At 41.8% G+C, this 18,921-nt stretch overlaps 1 protein-coding gene and 1 pseudogene across 1 annotated transcript; both read left to right on the top strand.

The window, feature by feature from the left end:
• Window positions 1-15,192: 15,192 nt before the first annotated feature.
• On the top strand, window positions 15,193-15,693 carry LOC122041872 (zinc finger protein GIS3-like). The gene has a single exon (XM_042601729.1). It carries the CDS (start codon window positions 15,193-15,195, stop codon window positions 15,691-15,693), a length of 501 nt encoding a protein of 166 aa, XP_042457663.1.
• A 2,928-nt stretch (window positions 15,694-18,621) lies between these two features.
• On the top strand, window positions 18,622-18,774 carry LOC121995257 (annotated as a pseudogene).
• The last annotated feature ends 147 nt before the right edge of the window (window positions 18,775-18,921 follow it).

Raw genomic sequence — 18,921 nt, 5'->3', positions numbered from 1 at the left:
CAATAACCTTGAAAATGCTCTCAAGTGTCAACTTTAACAAGGTTGGGTTAACTACCCTTCCAATTGGAGTTGACACTCTCTAAACCCATCTAGGGTGTAGAGAATATGCTCCTAGGAACCCAAAACCTATTGGTGCTCCTTGGATGCTCTAGGTACTCACTAGGGATAACTTCCCTAGATACCTTCCTAAGGACCTTTCTAGGCTTCTTAGAAGCCTTGGTCACTTCTACTAGGTCACTCCTAGGGATAACTTCCCTTGTAACCTTCTTTGTGACTCTATTAGGCCTTTTTGCAGCCTTAGTCACCTTGGTCTTGACAAATATACTCTTAGGGATGACTTCCCTAGTATTTTTGGCTTAACCACTAGACCTAGGTTTGGTTTCATAGCTATATAAAACCCTATGATAGGAAGTCATATCCTTCTTGGCTTTAGGTTTGTATCCCAAACCTCTATAGCCATTGGATGACTCTTGTCTAGCTCTCCCTGGGTAATGCTCACTTTGCCCCTTAAGCAAGTTTTCCATTCTTGCTAAGGTTCTCTCTAAGTTATCAAGTATTGACCTTAAGACTTGGTTTTCCCTTACTAAGTCCATAGATTTGGATTTTTGTTGATTCCTATGAGCATTGCTAGCCTTAGGCTTATATCTAAAATCCTTAGAATTGTTACCTAAGTAGTTATCTACCTTCCTAACCTTAGGTATGGTAGATCTAGCATGAGGAGGTATATATTTATCCTTAAAGCCATCATGCTTTCTACTTTCATGATAATTTACATTAACATGATAAGGATTATTTTTAACATGTATTTTACCATGACTAAGAGGAATTGCACTCTTAAAGGTTACCTTGGGTTTGTTTTTCAAAACTTCCTCTTAGTTTGTGCTTCCTCCTTTAACTTTGGTTGTCTTCTTCCCTTTAGGACATTGACTTCGATAATACTCATTTTGATTGCATGAGAAGCACACAATATGTGTTGGGACCGATGTGCCCGCTAGAGGGGGGTGAATAGTGTCTCACCCAAATTACTCGCTTCCTACACTTGTTAGCTAGCGCAGCGAAAATACAAAGCAATACAAACACAAATATGAAAGCTAAATACAAATACAAAGAACAAGAAAGAGTAAGCAAACCAACACACGCCGATTTACGTGGTTCGGAGATAAAGCTCCTACTCCACGGCTGTCCGTAAGGTGGACGATCCCTATCCGTCGGTGGATTACTCCCCGGAAGACCCCCGGCTAGCTCAACCTCCTTGTGGGTGGAGAAACCTCACCACAAACTCACCAAGACCTCTTGGACACAAGGGAAACCTTGAGCACTTTTGTGACTACTAATTAGGCTTTAACCAAATCTAATTTCGTCAGTCCAAACCAAGCTCCCAAGCTTTGGTTTTATAGCCCGCGGGTTGAAAACCCCGCCTACCAGTCGACTGCTAAAACATGCAGTCGACTGCCCTCTGTGGAAATTCGACCGTTACACCCCAACGGCTCGATTTCACACATTCTGTTCGCTGCCAGTCGACTGCCCCAGTCGACTGCTAAAACATGCAGTCGACTTCTACAGTACTGCTACAGTGCTGCTATAGTAACTCCTAATTCTACTATTTTACTCCGAGTACAATCTCTCAGCACTCGTCTCTGCCCGACCAACCTAGACCTAGCCTTCTAGCCTCCTCCATCAGCCTTGCGTCCCTCGGATGCCTCCCCATCCTTCACGTCTTACCTTCTGGAGCTTCCATTGGCCTTGTCATTGTTGTCGGGTCTTCCTTTGCCAAGAGGTCGCACCTCCGGGACTTCATCCATTGCCAAGTTACACTTGGACTTACGTTGCCAAGACTACATACTTGGACTTACACCGCCAAGACTCATCCTTGGACTTTCCTCCTTTGCCAAGATCACACTTGGACTTCCTTGTTGTACCTGTATCCTGCACACTCACAATGCATATCAAATATAACAATAAACCTAACTTAAACCTTTGCCCAAACATCAAAACCTAGGGTCACTAGATTGCTCCAACAATCTCCCCCTTTTTGATGTTTGGCAAACCGTTTAAGTTAGGGAAACAATATATCAATAATAATGCAAATAAACATGCAATCTACACATGCATAAATCATGGAACCTAATCCTAGGCTCCCCCTTCACCTAAGCTCCCCCTTGAGCTAGGATTTCTTGCAAAAGTAAACTTCTCCCCCTTTGCTAATAAATGAGCAATCGCTCCCTCTTCACCTAAGCTCCCCCTTGAGCTAAAATTTCTTGCAAAGTTATGTAAGTTTCCCACTTAAACCTAAACTTCTCCCCCTTTGTCATACATCAAAAAGAGCTCCAACAATATCCCAATTATTGGACTCTTTGACCTCTAATAACCATAAACATCATGTATTAATCCCCCATAAGATTACATACATGTTCACCACTCTTTTGGTCATTTTTCTAATGCTGAAAAACATTTTCAGACCGTATCAGTCGACTGCAAGAAGTACCAGTCAACTGCCCCCATGAAAACAAGTTTATAGAGACATTCTGTGCTCAAGAATAGTGTTACCAGTCGACTGGTAACTGTATCAGTCGACTGGTACACTATTCATGAAAAAATCAGCCTTTTCTGGCCAACTTCAGAAATGCGCCAGAAATTCTACAGACCTCCAAAAAATCCCAAATTTTGTGGAGAGGTCTATTATATCAATGTCTACTTGGGAAAAATATATATAAAAATATATCTATCACCAATCCCAAGATTGACACAAAATCCAAAACTATCTAAATGGTTCAATTGAACTTTGACCTAAAGTCCTAGTTTTGGCTTCCTCTTGATGTATTTGCCCATACTAACCCACAATGCATCTCTAGCATTGGTTTATATGGCATCTATACATCCAAAATCAATTATCATGCTATATGACCCCAATGTCATATTTCCAAGCATGAAACATAATCTAATTGTGCCAAATCCCTAGGTTTGAGACTCAAGTCCGTCTCCAAACCATTTGGCATAACCCATGACTTCCCTAGACTCCCAAATAAAACTCAATTGAGATCCATTGTCCATGGGTCCCAAATTGACTCTTAGAGCTCCCCCTAGAGCTCTTAGTCTTAGCCATCTCTCTAAGTGACTCATCCAAAATCGCTAGGCCACATCGGTACACCTCCGGTGACACTTGGCCTACAAATCTAACCTTCTTAACCTTGGACACCTTGTCCTTGGTTAATTTCTTCTTGTCCTTAATCTTGGACACCTCATCCTTGCTATAATAATATGCTACCCTAGCATATTCCTTCTTATTGGCCTTGGATGACTCTCCCTTGTCCTTGGTAACACCTCCCATACCAATGTCATGTGCTACCTTAACATTTGACCTCCTTTTGGTCTTTGAAAAGATTTTTATGTTTTCAAAGAGTAACTCCCCCTAAAAACATGGTCAAACTTCTATCATTGCACCAACAATGACTTGGGGTTCCTAAATAATTAGGAAAACCAAAACTTGAAGTTTTGAGGTTCAAAGTTCAATAATGAAATTAAATCTCAACCGAAACTTCACTTTGGTTTTTCTTAACCAAACCATACTTGTTTTCATCATGAAAACTCATGTAGACATTATTTAGGGTATACTTTATCAAGGAAAAATAATTTTCTATGAAAATACTTCCTATTTTCAAAGATTGACACAAATTTGAAAACTCTTGAAATTTTCAATATTTTCTCCTAGTTTGTGTCTAACTTTCCAATGATGATTACTATCAAAAGATAGTCTTCACCAAGGTTTTTCAAAAGTATTTTGAAATCTTTTTCAAAACCAATATCCAACCACGTTCTTTGGGCTCAATGCACATGACTTGTACATTAGCTTTCCCAATGATTGGAAGACACATAACTATGTGTTTTGATGAACCTAAAACTCAACAAGATGCACTAGATCAACATCTTGAGTTTAGTTCACTATCTTAACATCTCACTTGTATCTAACGTGTATTAAAACACATACAAGTCACCTTATAGTTCTTTGTGAGATGTATATTTGGTCTTGCCCTAAACTAAGGGATCATGCATCTCTATCTAGGCATTGTAAAAATCATGATCATCCATCTAGATGCCACTTGATATAATCCCTCTTGTTGGTATATTTACCATTTATAATAGATGCCATTTGTCCTTAAATAACAAGGAAATTAAAGTAATGCATGATGTTACATGGCATACATCAAAATAAGCAATTTTCAAAATGAAAAGCAAGCTATAGCTATATGATGTATGTATGACATGACATGGTATTTTTGTATTTTTCATAATGAAATATGAATGCTAAATATAAATATGATGTCATGACATATGATGGGAGAACAAAACATGGCAAGTTAGCATAAATAAAATTTAGCTAGATTACCTATCTAAGTATTCTTAATCCTAGCTAACTCAAAATTTAACCTTAGATTGCCCAATTTCATCAAGAAAATGCCAAACCCCAACTTGACATTTCTTTGATCTCTTGATTTATTTATGCCAATTAAAATTAAGCACATTCCTCAAATTTTGGCATATTTATCCTTCCAAAGAGATAATCACCTTATATTTTGAGCCCCAGATTTGCCCTTAGCTCCTTAGGAACATACCAAAATCCCAACTTGGTAGTTCATATGATTCTCCTAATTGTGCCAATTTAATTCACACATAATTCCTTAAGATTTGGCACGTGTTACTCTTTCCAAGAGTGACAATTTGGATTAAGGTTTACATTTCCCTTAATTCCATAATAAAATGTCGAATTCCAACTTTGGCATTACTTTGCTTCTCTCAAGTGTGTCAATTTAAATTAGATTCAACTCCTCAAACTTTGACACATATATTACTCTTTCAAAGAGTAACCCCATAATCCTTTTCATTTTCAAAAGTTAACAATAACCTTGAAAATGCTCTCAAGTGTCAACTTTAACAAGGTTGGGTTAACTACCCTTCCAATTGGAGTTGACACTCTCTAAACCCATTTAGGGTGTAGAGAATATGCTCCTAGGAACCCAAAACATATTGGTTCTCCTTGGATGCTCTAGGTACTCACTAGGGATGACTTTCCTAGATACCTTCCTAAGGATCTTTCTAGGCTTCTTAGAAGCCTTGGTCACTTCTACTAGGTCACTTCTAGGAATAGCTTCCCTTGTAACCTTCTTTGTGACTTTGTTAGACTTCTTAGAAGTCTTAGTCACATTGGTCTTGCCAAAAGTACTTTTAGGGATTCCTTCCCTAGTATCTTTAACTTGACCTCTAAACCTAGGGTTGGTCCCATAACTATATGGAACCCTATGAAAGGAAGTCACATCCTTCTTGGCTTTAGGTTTGTATCCCAAACCTCTATAGCCATTGGATGGCTCTTGTCTAGTTTTTCCTAGGTTATGCTCATTTTGACCCCTAAGAATATTTTCCATTCTTGCTAGGGTTTTTTCTAAATTATCAAGTCTTGACCTCAAGACTTGGTTTTCCATCATTAAATCCATAGACTTGGATTTTTCTTGACCCCTATGAGCATTTCTATATCTAGGCATATATCTATAATCCTTAAAGTTATTGCCTAAATTGTTATCTACCTTCCTAGCCTCAGGTGTGATAAATCTAGCATGAGGAGGAATATATTTACCCTTAGTGCCATCATGCTTTCTACTTTCATGATAATAAGCATTAAAATGATAAGGATTATTTCTAGCATGCTTTTTATCATATGTCAAAGGAATAGGTTCATTGAATGGTACCTTGGTTTTTACCTTGGAAGCTCCTCCTAGACTTGTGCTTCCTCCTTTGACTTTAGTTGGCTTCTTCCCTTTAGGACATTGACTTCTATAATGTCCTCTTTGATTGCATGAGAAGCACACAATATGCTCCTTATTCTTCTTCCTACAACTCACATTAGTTTCTAAATTAACTTTAGTGAGTTTAGGGTTTACCTCCTTTACCTTCTTGAGCGAAGGACACCTACTCTTGTAGTGCCTCATCTTATACACTCAAAACATTTGATGTGATCCTTTGTGCTCTTCTTGGTAGTTGAGGTAGAGGGTTGAGCTTCCAAGATCTCCTCTTCCTCGGATTTCTCTTCTTCCTCTTCACTTGAAGATGTGGATGATTCCACTTCTTCCTCCCTTGAAGATGTGGATGATACCTCCTTATCTTCCTTCTCCTCCTCGAATGTTGAACTTATGTCAACATTCGATTGGTCCTTCTCTTCTTGGACCAATAAGCCCTTCTCCTTGGGCTTCTCCTCTTCTTGGATTTGTGTAGGGTTCTCATGATGGACAATGATCTTTTTCCAAAGATCGCATGCACTTGTGTATTCACCTACACTCAAAAGGATGTTAGAAGGTAATAGATTTAACAAGATTTTTGTTACCTCCTTATCGGCCTCCGCTTGTTCCCGTTGCTCTTCGGTCCAATACCGAGGTCGGAGGCATTTACCCTTCTTGTCCGTAGGAGCTTCAAATGGGTCACTCAAGACAACCCATTGGTTCCAATCCATTTGAAACCATGTCTCCAACCGCTTCCTCCAATAATTGAAGTCTTCTTTGTCGTACGGAGGTGGAATTCGGATATCCCATCCGAGCGGTCCTTCGGACTCCATCTTCTTCTTCCTCTAGCTTCTTGCTCTCTTAGCGGTTAGTCCGTAGAAGAGCGCCCTCGCTCTGATACCACTTGTTGGGACCGATGTGCCCGCTAGAGGGGGGGTGAATAGCGTCTCACCCAAATCACTCGCTTCCTACACTTGTTAGCTAGCGCAGCGAAAATACAAAGCAATACAAACACAAATATGAAAGCTAAATACAAATACAAAGAACAAGAAAGAGTAAGCAAACCAACACACGCCGATTTACGTGGTTCGGAGATAAAGCTCCTACTCCACGGCTGTCCGTAAGGTGGACGATCCCTATCCGTCGGTGGATTACTCCCCGGAAGACCCCCGGCTAGCTCAACCTCCTTGTGGGTGGAGAAACCTCACCACAAACTCACCAAGACCTCTTGGACACAAGGGAAACCTTGAGCACTTTTGTGACTACTAATTAGGCTTTAACCAAATCTAATTTCGTCAGTCCAAACCAAGCTCCCAAGCTTTGGTTTTATAGCCCGCGGGTTGAAAACCCCGCCTACCAGTCGACTGCTAAAACATGCAGTCGACTGCCCTCTGTGGAAATTCGACCGTTACACCCCAACGGCTCGATTTCACACATTCTGTTCGCTGCCAGTCGACTGCCCCAGTCGACTGCACCAGTTGACTGCTAAAACATGCAGTCGACTGCTACAGTGCTGCTACAGTAACTCCTAATTCTAGTATTTTACTCCGAGTACAATCTCTCAGCACTCGTCTCTGCCCGACCAACCTAGACCTAGCCTTCTAGCCTCCTCCATCAGCCTTGCGTCCCTCGGATGCCTCCCCATCCTTCACGTCTTACCTTCTGGAGCTTCCATTGGCCTTGTCATTGTTGTCGGGTCTTCCTTTGCCAAGAGGTCGCGCCTCCGGGACTTCATCCATTGCCAAGTTACACTTGGACTTACGTTGCCAAGACTACAAGCTTGGACTTACACCGCCAAGACTCATCCTTGGACTTTCCTCCTTTGCCAAGATCACACTTGGACTTCTTTGTTGTACCTGTATCCTGCACACTGACAATGCATATCAAATACAACAATAAACCTAACTTAAACCTTTGCCCAAACATCAAAACCTAGGGTCACTAGATTGCTCCAATAATATGCTCCTTGCTCTTGTGTTCCGTGGGACCAACCACTTTAGGCTTCTCTTTAGCCTTAGTTGCCACTTGGCCCTTCTTCTTGGCCAATTTTGGACACTTGCTCTTATAGTGTCCATGTTCCCTACATTCAAAGTAAATGATATGGTTTTTATTATTTATAATTGAAATTTCTATACCTTTGCTTGTAGGGATGATGCTCGATTCTCCATTTGATGTAACTTGAATTGTGGAAGTGGCATCATCTTCTATTTCTTCTTCTCCTCTTGAGAGTGTGGGTGCTTCCACCTCTTCAACCCTTGAGGATGTGGACTCTTCCAATTTGTCATCTCTTGAGGATGTGGAAGATCTCTCCTCTTCCACCTCTTCCTTCTCTTCCTTTTCTTCCTCCTCTTCGTTTTCCTCAAATGTTGACCTTGTGTCAACATCGGATTGGTCCTTCTCCTCTTGGACCAAAGAGCCCTTCTCCTTGGGCTCCTCCACTCCTTAGAGTTGTATAGGGTTCTCATGATGGGCAATGATCTTTTTCCAAAGATCACTTGCACTTGTATATTCACCTACACTCATAATGGCATTAGAAGGTAATAAATTTAACAATATATTTGTTACCTCCTTATTGGCCTCCGCTAGCTCCTTTTGTTCATCGGTCCAATATCGAGCTTTGAGGCGTTTACCCTTCTTATTCGTTGGAGCTTCAAATGGGTTCTCCAAGACCACCCATTGGTTCCACTCCATTTGGAACCAAGTCTCCAACCTTGTCCTCCAAAAATTGAAGTCTTCTTTATCATATGGAGGTGAGATTCTGATATCCCATCCAAGTGGACCTCCGAAGTCTATCTCCTTCCTCTAGCTTCTTGCTCTCTTGGCGATTAGTCCGTAGAAGAGTGACCTCGCTCTAATACCAATTGTTGGGACCTTTGTGTCCGCTAGAGGGGGTGAATAGTGTTTCGTCGCGCTCCTTGCGTCGTCTGCTTTGTCTTGATAATGTGCAGCGGAATACAAAGACAAAACAAAACACAATACTCACAACGCTAACACCTAGGGTTTACTTGGTATCAACCTCAAGAAGAGGTGATAATCCAAGGATCCACACACATGACACAATCTTCACTATGCAAACCTCCTTCTCGGTCACAGCCGGAGGCGGAGAAGCCTCGTACAACCTCACACAACAACACAACACCACTACAAGAAGAGAATACAGAAATACAAGTGAAATACACTTCTTCTTGCTTACTTGTTGCTCGTTGTTGCCTCTTGAATCTTGGAGAAACACCTCCAAGTGCCTTCAAGAACTAGCAGTGAAGATCTGAAAGCTCGCGTGAAGAATTGTAGAAATGTCGCAGATGAAGCTCGCAAAGAAATGCAGAGAAAACGCTCCGCCAAGACTTTAAACAGTGCCCCCAATCGATCCAAATTAGTCTCAATCGATTGTCACGTCACATCTGCACAATCCAGCCGTCCATTGCTCGTTTCCTACTCAACGGTCACTTCCCAATCGATCGATCGATCGATTGGGATCATCTGAATCGATCGGTCAATCGATTCAGAACCATTCTGTTCTCTTGCGTCCGCGCGAGAGCTTTTCCTCCTCAATCGATCGAGCGATCAATTGGTAGCTCCCAATCGATCGGCCGATCGATTGGGATGACTTCTGTGCCCGCGAGTAATGCTCTCAATCGATCGACCTATCGATTGGAGCCATCCCACACTCGAGCACACTCCAATCGATCGACTGATCGATTGGAGCCCGGTTCAATCGATCGCCCGATCGATTGAACAGCCTGGACTTAACTCAAACTCAAGTCCAAAGTCTCCAACCCAACTCCCGGTCAACCGTGACCTGTTCGGTCTCCATGCCTAGCATTTGGCCACATCCAACCAACCTCGAACTAGCCTTCTAGCCTCCTCCATCAGCCTTGCGTCCCTCGGATATCTCCCATCCTTCACGCCTTGCCTTCAGGAGCTTCCTTCGGCCTTATTATAGTTGTCGGATTATACGCCACACTCGATCAACCTCGAACTAGCCTTCTAGCCTCCTCCATCAGCCTTGCGTCTCTCGGATATCTACCCACCCTTCACGCCTTACCTTTAGGAGCTTCCTTCAGCCTCATCCTAATTATCGAGTTTTCCTTGCCAAATCACACTAGGACTTACCTTGCCAAGACCACATGCTTGGACTTACAACCTTTGTCAAGATCACACTTAGACTTTCCAAATGCCTAGCTCCTCACCAGGACTTTCCTTTTGCCAAGATCACACTTGGACTTTCCAGTTGCTTGGCTCCTCACCAGGACTTTCCCTTTGCCTAGCTATACTAAGACTTTCCAATTGTCTGATCTCACTTATCAGGACTTTCACCACCAAGTCTAGTCAACACTGACCTACTTGGATTTTCACTCTTGCCAACCTTCCTGTTGGACTTACCTTTGCCTAATATCCAATTGGGACTTTCCCAGTCAAGTCTCCTGTCAACCTTGACCTACTTGACTTCTCTCTTGCTTAACCTCCAGTTAGGACTTTTTCATTGCTTAAACTCCAGTTATGACTTACTCGGTCAAGTCTCTGGTCAACACTGACCCACTTGACTTGTCTTCTCATCAACCTGGTCAATCCCTTGACCATCTCCACAATCGGATGATTGCTCCAGCAATCTCCATATATTGTCAACCGGACGATTGCCCTAGCAATCTCCATATATTGTCAAACATCAAAATTCAAATGTCGACTCAAGCTTGATTCAACTCAAACTTAGTCAAACTGGTCAAACTTGACCTAGGGAAATTGCCCCAACACTAAATATATGTGTTTGTTATTATATTAGGATTAAGAGCACACACTTCCATAATAACTAAGGTCTGGTTCTTTTATCAAGTCAGTATAAAAAGAACTTACCTAAAATAGTTCTACTCAATACACTTAGAGTGTACTAGTGTAATTTATTAGTCAAGATAAACTAATCTCTAATCACACTACGACTTTACCGATGGTTTGTTCATTTCCATCTTAGTCGTGAGCAACTGTTTATAATTTATAAAGAACTGATAACATGATCTTCTGTGCGTGACACCACACACCATGTTATCTACGATATAAATTAATTGAACAACTACACTTAACATAAATGTAGATATTTTTTAACCAATGTGATTCTTTATTTCAAAATAAATGTTTACAAAAGCTAGGCTTTTAGTATACATTCCAACAAGACGCCGGTGAGTAGCGAAGTGCGGCGGAGCTTCCTTCGTCAAGTCTTCTGCGGCGGACCAAGACCAACGAAGCCCCTTTTCCCCCACTGTTCCTAGTGGCGGCTCCCGACAAAGCCCCCTCCCCCTGGCGGAGACGCTGAGGAGAAGAGGAAAGCTAAGGAGGTATAAGAGAGGAGGAGGGGAGCGCCGGCGGCTTCGTCGGCGCCGACAAAGGGCCTGAGAGGGAGAAAACCCTCCTTGGCTGGCGGCGGAAAAAGCATGAACCCCCCCCCCCCCCCCCCCCCTTTTCCATTGTGAACAGTGCTTTAAGCACTAAAACCCTAAAGGCCTTAACCCATGAAAGGACGAAAATGACCCCTTCCCTCTCCTTAATTCCTCTCATGCCCTAAACTATATCCGGATCATATATATAAATACAAAAATATGAAAATATAGTAAAATATAATAGAGTTTAAATAATAATAATAATAATAATAATAATAATAATATTATTATTATTATTATTATTTATAGTTGGTTTTGTAACTAAAGATAATCTAGTAAAATATTAAAGTAGGTTATTCATTAAAACCTTCAAACAAACATATTTTTATTGTATTACTTAAATTGAACCAAATAACATTTGGTTATGTTTTATTCCCCATAATCTTGATTATGTGATTACCTGGTAATCACATAGCCAAGATTATACATGATAAAGTGAAGGTATAACACATTAAAAAAAATCTGTAGGCAGACGAGTACTTGATGGCCCCTAGTAAGTTAGGTATTTCTGTATTGGAGATTTGTTCATGTTTAATTCTTTTGTCAAGTCAATTAAATAAACATCAGTAATATCTGAAAAAGTTCCATTTGGCAAAAGCAATTTAGGGGAAGCAAAAAGAGATGTCTGGAGAGTTTCACTATGCTAGTGAAGTGAGATGGACGAAATAAGATGGAAGGCAAGCCAATCATTATTAAAGATGCCACAGTTTACAATTGGTTTGACAAGGAATTCTTCGCATCCAAGTGAGACAGAGTTATTGTAAAGAGCCTCAAAAGGTGCAAGGGGTGACACTCTCTTTTAGTTGGTACTAGGAGTTGCAAGCATGAATTGGCATGCTTACAATTTGATTCAGTTTACCACATCAAGAATGCTTCCTTGCAGCCCTAATATTGACCACTATCCCTTGAACTTAACAAGGAGATTTCTTGAGCCCTGCAACCCCAGTGATAATATTGATGTATGCATCTACGAATAAAATGAATTGTTGCTCTAGACTAGGTTACAACTGCTTATGGTAGAGCGAAGATACTTTTAAAGTTCTTGAGTTATGGAAAATTCATATGCTAACATTTGTCGTAGTTACAAAGCATGGCTATATAAGACACATGAAAATAAATTTAAAAGATAAATAATTACTTGCCTTGGGAGATCCTGGAATCCAAGTTGAACTCGAGTCTGAGGAGCACATTAATGATTTTATTGCTTGATTTAGTAGTTGGTCATAGTGATTATAAGTGAAATAGATCTATAAAGCTTAGATAATTTTTGTTTTAATATATATACAAAGTAGAGTTAAAAGCTTAATCAGTATATATTTTCCTGGTACATTTCTTTCTCTTGTTTATATCAACATGCTTATTTAACCTCAGATCTGTTTTATCCCTAATCACAAGTTTTGTTTTCATGTCATCTAAAAGTTAATTTGCAGTGTGCTAATAAAAATCAATACACCATGAAAACTTGATTCATCTATATTTACTGGTAAAATAATTTGGTCTTTGTTTACATGCTTCTTGTATTCTCATTTCCCCGGGATGTGGTTATCTGACATGAGTGTAGAGTCCTACAAAGTCGAGGACAACCACAACTGAAGCCCATGAACTCTTTAACTTGGGTGGTGTTCATCTCAGAGTTCGAGCTCTCTCTCTCCCTTGACGCCCGCTAGTCTTTCTGAAATCTGATGCCAAGGTGACCTTTACTACTGCAGTTAAAATTTGTTTGGTTGCTGAACTGTATAGTTTACAGAAAAAAGTACCAGGTTCCTGTGCATATGTTTCCTTTTCCTTTTCCTGGTAAGATATAGAGCATAGCAGAACTATAGTTATCTTTTGTCTTGCTCGAACAGTAGTGAGTTTGTGGAAAAGCTAACTAGTTGCAATGAAAGGTTGCTTTGGAGCAATTCTAGTTTGTTGTTCATGATAAGGTTTTGCCAACTGGGTGAATATTACATTCAAGGATGATGTATAATTTAGCTGGGAACAAGTGGCTTACATTTGGTTGAATTCATGGTTTGCCAGTTCATCCTGATTTTGTGAGATATAATACCATAATATATACTTAAAATACTGTTAATAATGTATATAGAACCCTCAATTCTTGCAACCTAGGGTGCATCCTAAACCAATTTCTTGATTTAGTTTACACGTCACTCTTCGTCTCAATTGTCTTCGTCAATCAGATCTTTTGGACCTTTGTCGATAGATGTAGGTTACATGTTCTGCCATTGTCAAAGTGCAACTTATTGTGTTGGAAGACTAGGGCTAATTGAAACTCAAAGGCAAGTTTGAAATAAGAAATCATTTTAGTGGCCTTTACCCATCCTCTGCTTTCTCCGTCAAAAGCCAGGATTGGTGACTTGTCTTTTGGTCGATGGACAACCAGTGCACCTAGAAGCAATGCTTTCAAGACTGGCGTATGAGTCCCTGTTTATTGGTCGAACGAACCCAAAGTCAGGTTTAATTGAGACATTAAACGTACAATTTGCTACCTTTCACTTGCTTCTTTTGGGTAAGAGATCATGTGATACGTAATGCATTTACCAAGCCTCATCCTTTTTTCCATGGCCTTCAATGATTCATCATTTTCATGCTTGCAACAAAAGCACAGGAGTCTCGACCTGTATACAAGGAATCAAGAGCCATGCACAACACTAAAGTTGAATAAGACACATGGATCATTCAATGAGTGCAGGGACCCACTAAGGGTCACTCCGATCCTCACTGTATGAGTAGAATATTTTAGTAGGTCTACTATATGTCCCTCTAGCATGGAGAATCCTAACTTGGCCATGGTGGTATATCCAAAAGGGTCACTTAAATTACTTTCTATAAAGGAGACTAGCTAGCTCAAGGGTATCCATGGTAGGAGAGACTTCAAAAAATCCTTCATTGCACATTTGCACCCTGTAGAAAGAGACTTGTAAACATTTTAGAATATTGAAATATGTGATTGACAATCATGAAAAAAACTAAACAAAAAATTTATATAAGCTAATGAGTAAGTTGGGCCCCTATAGAAATAGCAGGTGAAGCAATGAGTAGTGGTCTGCAGTAGGGTGTTTGGAGAGGACCTGAGAATTACTTGAAGCATAAAGTTGAGATGATGACGAAGGAGATGTGGCATCCAATCTCATTAAAATCTCCTTTTCTCGACTATAGTAAGATTCGGGCAGATACGGGCCGAGGACAAAGAGAAACCTAGAGCTAGAAAAAATGATACAACAAGGAACACATTACCCAGTACTATTTTTGATGTCAATCACACACCACTTTCTCCAAAGAGAAACCTTGTCACTTCATTAAAATCCTTTATTTATATATATGTATATATTTTAGTGTGCTCGATCTCGCACATAGTTTCTAAGTAGACATGATTCAAGAAGCAGATTGTCGACTACAATGCATGTCCCTAGCGGATTAATTCTGAAAAAAAATTAATAAATATGAAGCGTTTTGTGTTAATTTATCCGGACAGCACTGTGTACGTGCAGTAGTGTTGCGTCATTTCAGTACTATGCAGTTTGATCATTGTCTCTCGTCATCATTATTTGGGCTATGCACTAAATTGACAGGTGATGTAAGTCCACTTCACATCATGCATGTTGGTGCAAAGATTGCATGAGAAAAGACGCAACTCCAAGTGGTGTACTGGAACCCGTGAACTCCAATATTGAGCTGAGTACTCTGCTTTATTTTGTGCCTTCCAATTAAACTCCTTGTATCTCTCTCAGTTAGACACATAAGTACATGCGTGCCCAGTGCCTGCATGCCTTGTCATCCTCGTATTCCATTTCCTTTCCACGGCTGTATCCACCATTATTTTCTCTTAGATATTCTCCTAATCATGCATAGGATGCTGTACTTTCCCTGCCTAATTAATCAAAGACTTTCGCCATATAAGCAGGTGCTCTGTCTCAGCCCCCTGCGCTGCAACCTTCCAGCACGTCCGCTTCTTCTTGCTTTATTTCTTTCCTCCAATCAAAATTCGAAGTTACCGTATGGCGAGGGTAGTTGAGTGCCGCGCCAAGGCGTCTCCGAGCAGTGCCTCCGGCCTCAGGCTCTTCGGGTTCCACGTTTCCGACAATAATGCGGCAGCAGGTGACGCGGGAGGCGGTGGGAGGAGGTTCGAGTGCCAGTACTGCTGCCGGGAGTTTGCGAACTCGCAGGCGCTGGGCGGCCATCAAAACGCCCACAAGAAGGAGCGCCAGCAGCTGCGTCGCCGGACCCTCCTCCACCGTCCCCCGCCCACGCTGGGAAACCTGGCACTCTGTCCCCGGAGCGATCCCTTGGCCGCTGCAAATTGGGTCGTCGGATACGCACCGCCGCCGTACTACAATTGCATGGGAGCGCCGGCGTTCCGTGGTGGGCGCGCGCCTCTCATCCGGTGGTGCATAGACGAGGACCATACGGTCGCCCGTGGTGCGGTGGTGGGAGAGGATAGCGCGCAGGACATCATGGGGTTGGATCTCCAACTTAGTCTCGCTCCGGCAGGTTCCTGAGCCTTCATCGCCGCCGGAGTGATTAATATTGAGATAATTAATATAAGTTAACAATAGCGTGTGATTTTGTTAATCATTTAGTTGTGTAAATTGTTTATCTTTTCTCCCTTGATTATGGTATCCAAAATTCTCCTCTCGAGAGAGGAGAAGGGTGTATGACTTGATCCCACTCCCCTTACACCTCGTAAATCAGGGAAGCAAGTGATTCCTGAGTTGGCAGTTAGAAGTTCGATCACGGACGTTTATCCAACGGGAATCGAAGCCTCGCTTTGTGGATTCACCGTCAAACTCCCCCTCCCCATGTTGATTATATCTTATTATTTTATAAAAAAAATTAGACCTTTAAATAACTAATTTTTATAAATTCTAGAATTACATTATGTTAATATCTTTTTATTATACTCAAAATAATTTTAAAATTTATTAATAATTTTTTCTAATTATTTTATATAAAAATATGTACTCTCATAATTTTCTTTAATTAGTCTCATATTTTAGGATTTATAACACCACGAGAGGAGAAACTTTTATAAATACCTTTGATACCAACTAAAATATCCTGTGATCAATCCTTAGTTTTTTTTTTAAGAACACAAAATGCATCAACTCACTGAACATAAGCTAAACATATACTCGTAGAATGATACCAAATCAAGTGTTTTCATTTTATCATAAATAGAAACCAATATCTCACCCAAGAGTTCAACAAAAAGAACCCAACCATAAACCCTCAACACCTCCAAAAACAAAACCCTCTCAATGGAAGAATAAGCTCTGCACTCTTAATGTTCGGACAGCGTCATGCGTCCATCTCGTCTCCTCGCCTACTAGCTGACGACATTAGAAAACATTTCTTGAGTTTTTGGTTAAAATCAAGTATGATATTAAATTAATTTTTATGAGGGAGAGTCTATTACCGTACCTTACTACTGGGGTTCTTGGGCGTCGCCCTTACGTTGCATTATTGCATAGCCCTAGCACACTGATCCTGTCCGGAAATTGGGTCAGAAGGACCGCCGAACGAGGTGAATGAAATGTAGATCGAGTCGCGAGGTCCCGGAGGGGGTATGCTGAAATGACTTCTTTGTTGACCAAGTGTTCAGAAGTCTTCTGGTCAACACTACCTGCAGCCAGTGACCGGGTTGCCCCCGATCCCCAGTACCCCGAGTCTCGAGGCAAATCCAACGAATATATGAGTAACATGCTAATAATATAATAATGAAATAAATGAGGGGCGAGTATGGAAAACGTACTCTGGCCCGGGGGGGCGCTCTCGAATGGGACGCTGGTCGAGTTGTCATGACCCGGAAGCGTAGACAGATAAGCCAGATGAAGAGCTGGATCTGATGAAGCGGAGTCGGACGTGTCATGGAGCTGGAAGCGGCGGCACGAAACCAGATGTGACCTCGGCACGCAGGCCGGACTAAAACATCGGCATGCAGGCGGAGATAAGACATCGACACGTAGGCCGGGATAGGACACTAGCACACAGATCAGGATAGGATATCAGCGTGCAGACTGGGATACAAAACGGCACGAAGGCTGAGACATAAAACATCACACAAGTCTGGTCAGAACATAATAACAACGAGGGCTCGGGGGCCCGATCGACATTGGAGGCATATGACACTGCGGGTCGAGCGTCGGAGAATCGGACCGACGGATTTGAGGTGCCAGCAGGAGGGCCTACTGTTGAGGAGTGCTAGATGGATTTCAGACCGAGGCAATGGGTCCAGGGGCGAATCCAGTGGGGGGGGGGGGGGGGCACCGCCGGCCCCCCCCCCCCCCCCCCCTTGTCGGCGGTGGAACCCCTAGTATTATGGGGTTCTACCGGTGGATATGGAGGATACCACCCTTGTTTATCGTGATCGCCCCTCCATACTTGAATTCCAGGATCCACCATTGAATGGGTCGGCCAAGGCGATGGGTAGGCTGTCGCTGGAAGGTGACCACTAGAGTGCTGACAAATTTAGGAAGTGGCACCCGCCAGAGAAACAAGGGAGGTGGCCCGTGCGATGGTGGCGCACACCCATGCGGCTAGCGAAGGCAACGAGAGAGGAGGTAAGCGGCAGTGTCCGCGTGGAAAGGGAGGCGACTGCTGCTTGCCTCGCTGGTACTGTGCGGGAATGAGGGAGAGGAGGCGATGACCACTGGCGTTGCCGGCGGTATGCACGAATGGGAGATGAAACAGCAGCATCAGAGGAGGATGAGAGGTGGCTGTGACATTGCGAGAGGAAGCGGCGGCAGCGTCTGAGACGAGGGTCACGTGGGTGAGGAGAAGGCACGGCTGGAGGAAGAAAAGGAGAGGAGCAGCCGGCAACCGGCGTCGTCATGGGCGAGGAACGTGAGAGAGAGGAAATGGTGACCAAAAGCACCTGCCGACCGTAGGAGTGGAAGAGTGGAAGAGAAGGGGGGTGGCTCGCCGACGACAAAGGAGACGATGTCGATGAAGGTGGTGCCCCCTCTCCTCTGGTGGCAGCAAAGAATTTCCACGAAGAAGGAAAAAAAAACCCAATCCCCCTCTTAAGCCCTAAACAGTATAATGACCAAATTACCCTTCCTTTCTCTCTAATTCCCTCCTCTGGCCCCTCAACCATATCCACATCACACACTCTTATCAAGTTCAATTTATAGGCCTAGAGTACTAATTTATGTATATTCATGCATTATATTACACATGCAACGTGTGTGTTAGTATTTAATTAAGAATCTGGACCTTTTAATCACTAATTTTGGTGAAACTCAAAATGAAATTACATTAATATTATTTTTTTCATACTGAAATAATTTTAAGACTTATTAGTAATTTTCTTTAGTTATTTTTATATAAAAATATGTACTATCATGATTTTCTTTAGTCTCAAATCTTAAGATTGACAACACCGCGAGCGAAGAAATTTCTATAAATACTTTATGACGTTAGAAAATATATCTTTCTCGACCTTTTGGCTAACATTAAATGTAATATATATTCTTATCAGTTTAATATCTAGTATAAAAAATTAAATTATTTTTTTATTAGGAAAAATTCGTTACAGTAAATTGCTGCTGGGCTTTTTGAGCAACTCATGTGCACGATAGTTATTATATATGAAACTACATCCATTCCACAATCAATAGACTGATAGATGAAGTTTTTATTCCAAAAAATTGAAATTGTCACATTAGTGGCCTCTCTAGAGCCTGCCCCACGAATATGAAAGGAGATAAATATAGGTACACAGCTGA

The sequence above is a fragment of the Zingiber officinale genome, chromosome 1B (assembly GCF_018446385.1).
Source record: "Zingiber officinale cultivar Zhangliang chromosome 1B, Zo_v1.1, whole genome shotgun sequence".
Lineage (NCBI taxonomy): Eukaryota > Viridiplantae > Streptophyta > Magnoliopsida > Zingiberales > Zingiberaceae > Zingiber > Zingiber officinale.
Note: the sequence above shows the minus strand (reverse complement) of the source record. Positions and strands in the feature narration are given on the sequence as shown.

Excerpts from the sequence above, each read along its gene's own strand:
- LOC122041872 (XM_042601729.1), top strand. The coding sequence starts at position 15,193 with ATGGCGAGGGTAGTTGAGTGCCGCGCCAAGGCGTCTCCGAGCAGTGCC.